This window comes from Ursus maritimus, unplaced genomic scaffold (genome assembly GCF_017311325.1).
Source record: "Ursus maritimus isolate PB19 unplaced genomic scaffold, ASM1731132v1 scaffold_32, whole genome shotgun sequence".
Lineage (NCBI taxonomy): Eukaryota > Metazoa > Chordata > Mammalia > Carnivora > Ursidae > Ursus > Ursus maritimus.
The window spans coordinates 4,483,279-4,490,272 of NW_024425786.1; the positions used below are offsets into that span (position 1 = coordinate 4,483,279).

The 6,994-nt window shown below is 59.2% G+C and overlaps 1 protein-coding gene and 1 long non-coding RNA gene across 4 annotated transcripts in view; one reads left to right on the forward strand and one right to left on the reverse strand.

Annotated features, from left to right (window-relative positions):
* Positions 1 to 6,994, forward strand: part of THAP3 (THAP domain containing 3) — an 8,078-nt gene that overhangs the window by 558 nt on the left and 526 nt on the right. Inside the window, exons 2-6 of one of the 3 annotated variants that reach the window (XM_040645725.1) lie at positions 2,260 to 2,452; positions 2,986 to 3,045; positions 4,744 to 4,806; positions 5,110 to 5,208; positions 5,451 to 5,715. In XM_040645725.1, the coding sequence (XP_040501659.1) occupies positions 2,260 to 2,452; positions 2,986 to 3,045; positions 4,744 to 4,806; positions 5,110 to 5,208; positions 5,451 to 5,711 (676 nt within the window). In that variant the 3' untranslated portion in view covers positions 5,712 to 5,715. Of the gene's footprint in view, positions 1 to 2,259; positions 2,453 to 2,985; positions 3,046 to 4,743; positions 4,807 to 5,109; positions 5,209 to 5,450; positions 6,207 to 6,994 lie in introns of those variants that run through there. The other 2 variants (XM_040645726.1, XM_040645727.1) reach the window with 2 other exon arrangements.
* LOC121106398 overlaps positions 6,750 to 6,994 on the reverse strand; it is a 1,973-nt gene continuing 1,728 nt past the window's right edge. The window contains exon 2 of the long non-coding RNA XR_005839009.1: positions 6,750 to 6,977. This is a non-coding gene — a long non-coding RNA (uncharacterized LOC121106398). The remainder of the gene's footprint in view (positions 6,978 to 6,994) is intronic.

Sequence of the window (6,994 nt, forward strand, 5' to 3'; positions counted from 1 at the left end):
CCCCCCCCCCCCCCCCCCCCCGTCCCCGGGACTTGATCTTGTTCACAGATGCAGCCTGGAACGTAGCAGGTGCTCAGTGCGTACTGGCTGAATGCCTTTCCGAATGAATGAGCGATGGTGACGTCCGTGGGTTTCCCTGCCATGAGCTGGCCGGTCTGCTTAGCCCTGGCCAGGCCTCCTGTCAGGAAGCAGGAGGGGAGTGGAGGAATGAGAAAGTTCCAGGGTGCGGGGGAGGGAGGGGAGCGGGGCCGTCCGTTCTGATTTGCGAGAAGTTTTGGAGGCTGACTTCGCATTCCCAGCACTCTCTAGTGTGCTGATCCTGGTGCTTACCGGGTCCCTGACCCGGAGAGCTCAGGTTCCAGCTACTGCCCCTTAGAGCACGACCCCCAAGGCCAGCTGCACTGTCTCCACTGCCCCTCTCATCACCATTTTCCTTCTCAAAGTGAATGTTTTTATTGAAGTATAAGACCTACAGAAAAGCTCACAAACTCTAAGTCCACAGCCCAGCCCATTCTGTAAAGCCAACGCTTGTGTGATTGCTGTGAATCCGAACGTCACCAGCCCCTAGGGAACCCCTTCTGTACCCCCTTTCAGCCCCTTGTTCCCTCTCATCCCCAAGGGTGACTGGATCCAACATCTGCCAGAGTGGGGTGCTTTGGCCTGTGTTGGACTTGCATGCGGAGTCCAGGACCACAGTGTGTTCTGTGTCTTCTCACCACTGTGAGTCACCTGCGTGTCCTTCCTCCCCATCTCTCCAGGTGCTCCGCTGAATGGATATACCAGAACCACTTGTTCTACAATTAAAGGGCATTTGGGTGCCCCCGTATTTTGGGCATTACAAGCACGTGGCTGTGGACAGTTTTGCTGGGACAAGTCTTCCTGTGCATGTGTCTCTGTTCGTTTCGGTTGGGCACATCCCAGGAGTGGAGTTGCCTCTGGCTCCCTCTGGAACTCATTCCCCCCCATCAGACTCTGGCCCCTGCTGCTCCCACAAAAGAGCTCTGCCTGGTCCCTGGTGGCCCCTCTCACTGCTGGTCCATCCTCATCTGAAGCGACCTCTCTGTAGCATTTGGCACAGCTGACCACTGACCTCTTGTGACACTCTCCCACTTGGCTTCTAGGGCCCGCCTTGACCTCTTCCTCTGCCGCAGTGTCCCTTCTCGGTCTCCTTAGCCGGATCCTCCTCGTTTCCAATGCTTGCCTTCGAGCCCTTTGGGTGAGGGCCATGGCCTGTCTCCTCCCATCCACACTCACTCCCCTGGTCTCCGACGTCACCCAGGCTTTACCACCCTTCACACAGGGGTGGCCCCCACGCTGACATCTCCTGACACGTGTCCCCTGCCACTCCACTTCAGCACTTGGACATGTAAAAGGCTCCTCAAATTTAACATATAGAACCAAAATTCTGACCCCCCGGCCTGCTTCTCCTACAGTGTCTCCCCTCCCATCTCAATACGTGAAACTCCTTCCTTCTCTTTGTTTTGTGGCTCACAGGCAAACCTTATTACACAGCTTTCAAAATACATCCCAGGTTGGCCTGCTCATGACCTCCCCCCTGCCCCGGACGCCCCGGTCCCAGCCACCAGGTGCCTTCCCTCCTCACTCACCCCCTGCCCAGAGCTTCCAGGTACTGCCCATCTGCCCGAGGGCCGCCTCCTGAGGTCCTCACCCCTCCTCTTGCTCCGGCCCTCTCAGCCCAAGCTGCCTCTGACCGTGCCCCCAACGTGCTGGGCACCTCTGTCCCAGTGCCTTTGCTCTTGCTCTTCCTTCTGATACCCACATGGCTCGCTCTCCTGCTTCCTGCGGCCTCTGCTCAAATGTCACCTCTCGGGAGCCCTTCCTGACCACTGCCTACTCTTTATTCCTACGCAGTCTATGTCTGTTTGGCTTATCGTCTGTTTTCCTGTTCTAGAATGTAGGCTCATGAGGGTGGGATGTACTCATTCTTCCTTCCCAGTGCCAGGGGCAGGGCCTGCACACGCAGACTCCCCAAGGCACTAACAGGCTTACCCTACAAAGTATACCTTCAGAAGATTTTCTGGCCACATTTGGGGCCCCACATTGCCTACTAAGGATGCTGTAAACAGGCATGACAGAAGCTTCCAGAAATTGGATGTGGTTTAGGTCATAGAGTGAGGTCACTGAATTTTCCAAGCCGTCCAGGAAAATGCCATGTGGTGTTTTCAGAATTCCTCAAAACTCTGCAGTGCAGACTTGAGCCTTGCAAATTCCTTCACGTCTCCATCCTTTGCCTCCCAGGTTCCCGTTCAGCCGCCCGGAGCTGCTGAAGGAATGGGTGCTGAACATTGGCCGGGGCAACTTCAAGCCCAAGCAGCACACGGTCATCTGCTCCGAGCACTTCCGACCCGAGTGCTTTAGCGCCTTTGGAAACCGCAAAAACCTGAAGCTGAATGCCGTGCCCACGGTGTTCGCCTTCCAGGACGCCACGCAGGTGAGCCAAGCACTGCCTCTAATGTCTTCCGATCCAGCCTGCAGGGGTGCAGCCAGCAGTTGGGGTGGGCGTGCTGTTGGCAGGGACAGCAGAGGCCGAGGCTGAGAAGTGTGGCATGGGCAGCGCCGTCAAGCCCCTGGGGTTCAGGGCCCAGCTGCCCTGCTGGCCACAACCTTTGCTGTAGGTAATTTGCAATTTAAAGCCCCTTTATTTTTTATTTTTATTATTTAAAAAGATTTTATTTATTTGAGAGCTAGAGCGAGTGAGAGCAAGAGCGCACAAGCCAGGGGAGCGGCAGAGGGTGGGGGAGAAACAGGCTACCCGCTGAGCAAGGAGCCCAGCACGGGACTCGATCCCAGGACCCCGGGATCATGACCTGAGCTGAAGGCAGACACTTAATGACTGAGCCACCCAGGCGCCCACACACATTTCATTTTTGCTGGGCGTCGCGTGGTTTGATGCACAGCGAAGACCTTCCCAGTGGAAGGTGGCGGCTGTGTTGCATTCAGACTCTGTCGTTTTCTTCCAAGTAGGCAGCTGGGGCCAGGAGCTGCGGTCAGGAAGCCGGGGCCTATGCTGCTGGCCCACATCAGGTGCCACCCGGGAGCTCTGGCTGGGGTGTGGGAAGCTGATGCGGGGGAGGGCTGGAGGGAGGGCAGCAAGACGGAAGGGATTCGGGCCGCTGTCAGACAGCGTCAGCTCTGGCTGGTTGGAGGGTTGCAGGGGCTGGATGGCGACAGGCTGGGAGAGGCTGTGGTTTGTTGGGTGAAGTGAGTGGGGGACCTGGCTTTGGAGCCTGTCCTGTCACGGGCAGGTGGTGGCCTGAGCTAAGGGTGGGTGTGGTTGTGAGAGTGGATGGCCTTCGCAGACCCAGTGCACTGAGGGTATGGTGGTTGGGGAGGGCCGAGCTTGCTGAGTCCCTGGGGGATGGGGTTTCCTGGTTGTCTGTTTGGCCCCGTGCATCTGGAGTTCGATTTCCCAGCAGGACGTTGGAGTGGCCGCGGCTCTGCGGGGCGGGACGTGCAGGTTTGGCTCAGGAGAGAGCTCACAGACAGTTGGACGTTGAGGCCATGAGGGGGATTATCTTGAATTTCATAAATCCCGAGGGTGTACTGAGTCCCAGAGTGCGGGTGTCACACCGGCACCTCTCTGAAGCTGGAAGGCGGAGTGGTGGTGGAGCGAACGCAAGGCCAGCCCTTACCTGTGCCGGCCGATTGCCCTGGCAGCGAGAGGGACGGCGGCTACAGGGGTGAGGAAGCACGAGCGCCTGTGCCCAGCAGGCCCTGCATCGGGGCACCTGCCCCCCGTCCGAACCTCGTGCATCTCTGCAGGCTCGCGGCCTCCCCTTCTCCAAGGCCCTGTTCACATCCCCTGGAGGAGGGACCCCCGACCGCTGTCCGTCGTCCCCCCGGCTAGCCTCCCCGCCTCGTGCTGGCTGTCCGGCTTCTTGAACGGGGCCGCGCTGGTTCGCTCTGGGACGGCTGCTGTCTTTGGTCAGCTCCCTGAGGACAGGGGCTTGTTTCACGGCTTTACTCCCCACACCGAGAAGGTTCTGTTATTGTCGACATGGAAGGCCTTTGATTTTTAGTTGGTATATATTTGATTTTTGTTGTGGTCAGAGCACTTAACGTGAGATCTAGCCTCTTGACAAACTTCCGAGTGTACGGTACGTGGTTAACTACGGGCACGAGCCTGTGCGGCGGGGTCTGGAACCTCGTCGTCCTGCTGCACAGAGACCGTGCCCTCTGATTAGCCCCCTCCTCTGTCCACGCCCGTTGCTAGTGGAGCTTGATGGCGTCTCACGCGTTCGTGGTGAGATGTGAGTGAGATTAGTAACACCGTGGGGGGATGTCTGCGAGCCTGCTTCCGGGCGGGCCAGGAGCTAGGGGTGGGCGCCCCTGGTTCTGGCCCCGTGGCCGGGGGCTCAGCTCTGGGGACGCCTGGGCACCGGCCGCAGGCCCTAAGTCGTATGTTCTCTCCTACGTGGCTGCCACTCCTTGAGCCAAATTTGAGTCACCTCCTACGTGCCTAGAATGTCATGTCCTGAGGGCGCACATAGGTATTAGGTCCCTGGCTTCCCAGGGCCTATTCATGGGCCTTTGACCTAAGGTTTGGGGACAGCTTTGGGGAGAGTGAGTCAGTGGGTGGTGACGAGAGCTGGGCTGGGGTCAGAGCCCTGTTTGGCTCAACAGTGGGATTGGAGGTGCACGAGGCCGGGCTCCTGGCGGGGGTTCTCGGGGTGACCTGCTCCACCCCTGGGGAGCCTGTGGACAGTGCTCTGTGTCTTGCAGTTGGTGAGGGAGAAGGCAGACCCGGCCGGCGGGGGTGCAAATGCGGACTCTCACCGGGAGGAGGTGAGTGTGCGGCGCCTGCCCGACTGGCCTGCGAGGCTTTGTCCTGCTCTCCCCACAAATCGGGGTTTAGGATTCTGTGTTTGCCTGGAGAAGGGAAAGCAGAGCCTCCCGTGTCTCCTCACTGTTTAATCCCAAGCCGTCCAAGTTGGTTGGGGGTCTGGCTCGTGCCCAATTTCTAAGGGTCTGATCCCGGGCCCGGGAGGGGCAAGCTGGCCGTTTCTGCTGGTCCCCTGGCCGTGGCCACCGCTGGGAGAGCGGGAAGGATTCCTGGTGGGCTGCCTGCTTCTGCCCTGCTGTCCCCAGGTCTTCCCTGAGGCGGGGTCCGCGGAGTGCGGCCTGGGGAGAAGGATGGACAGTGCCCTCGAAGCGCTGCCCCCGAACGCTGGCGGCCCCACAGAACAGGTAAGGCCCGGGGCCGGAGGCGGCAGGGGGATGGTTGGTCTCCGCACAAGGGGATTCGCTTCAAACAAAATGAAGCAAACTGGTGCCCAAGCCCCGAGCACCGTGGCACATGGCCCTGATTTCAGGAGCACTGAAGCGGGAAGCGAGGGCCGTGCCTCCCTCGGCCCCCACCTGCCCTGTCGCGCGGTGGCAGCTGTGCTCGGCCCTGGCTCTGCTTCGCCCTCACTCGCCTCTGTCCTCAGGTCTTGCCGCAGAGGGTGCCGGGAACCCAGGCCCCCGGTCAGCCGGCCAGCCGCACACAGCCGTCCGATCACAGCTACGCCCTTTTGGACTTGGATGCCCTAAAAAAAAAACTCTTCCTGACTCTGAAGGAAAATGAAAAGCTCCGAAAGCGCTTGAAGGCCCAGAGGCTGGTGATACAGAGGATGTCCAGCCGCCTCCGCGCGCACAGAGCGGGGCAGCCGGGCCTCCAGGCCGGGCCGCGGCCGGAGCAGCAGAGCTGAGCGGGTCGGCCAGGCTTTCTCGTCCGAGCCTCCGGGAGCTGGGGCAGCGGCTCGGGGGCTCCGGCCGTGGACCCTGCAGTCCCGCCGCTGACATGCGGAGTGACCGCGACAGGCCGGGCGCACCACCGGCCACCTCAGGGCAAGTGTGGCCGCGTCAGCCGGGGACGGGACGGAACCGTGAGCGAGACGAACCCGGTCCTCCTGGAGGTGACCGTGCCGGCTGTCCTTTCAACGCAAGCTGGGTGGGGGTCTTCAGACCGCAGCGTGAGGCGGCGTCCCGAGCCGGGGTGGCGGGCGCTCCCCGGTGGGGAGTGCGTTTCCTTGAGAGGCGGCCGGGCCCAGGAAGGACACGAGAGGGGTGACGGCGGAGCCAAGGCAGCAGGAGTGGTCGCTGCACCGTCTGGACAGCGGGCGCTGAGTGGCTGAGACCGCCTCGGTTCTAGGCCTCCTTTCCGGCCGGGTGAGCGGCCGGCGGAATAAAGTGTCTTCCTGCGCTGCGGGGTTTCCTCCTTTACTTAAACACGAGCGCAGGTGCCCGTTTCTCGAGAGCGCGGTACATCATTTGCTTTTACAAAAGACCCACGTTAGCGCCTGCTTTCCCTAAGCTGAAGAAATTTGAAGAGGATTTTCACTTTTGGGACAAAAGGCGTAAAGCGAGAGAAGCAATCGGGGTGGGTTTTGCAGCGGCTGTGAGCCTCCGGGCTTCAGCTCGATTTTATGCAGCCATTGGTAAGATGTGTCCTCAGTGATCCGAAAAACCTGAGAGGTGATTTTTTGGATCTGGGAACACTCAAACCAAAGTAGCCCACCTCCGGGAAAACAGGGATCCTAGCCAAAGTCCTCTCCTGGCTCCGGACTTTGTTTCTCAGGCAGAGGTCTAATGTGGAAAACTGAACCACGGCTTCAAGTTCAGCCTCACGGTGAAAAACGTGGTTTCAGTAGTGAAGGCTAGAGGATGGAACGAGGGCGTGAGGAGGGCACTTATGTCTTCTGCTCAGCCCTGACCATGAACATTACAGATGCACTGAAACACCGTCCCCAGTTTTCAGGAAAGGTTTATTGTGATAAGAGAGTGCCTCTGTACAGTCCGTTTCAGACAAAATTAAGAGAATCGGTGCCTCAAAGAGCCACCTGCCGTGGAGGGAACACATGGCTGCGTCCAAAGTCAGAGAGTTCACGCCACGCTTATTGCACGATTTACATTCAGAGCAGCAGCTCGGAGAAAAACTTTTTAAAATGGAGATAAATATTACAGAATTGGACAACCTGAACTGTTTTGAAAA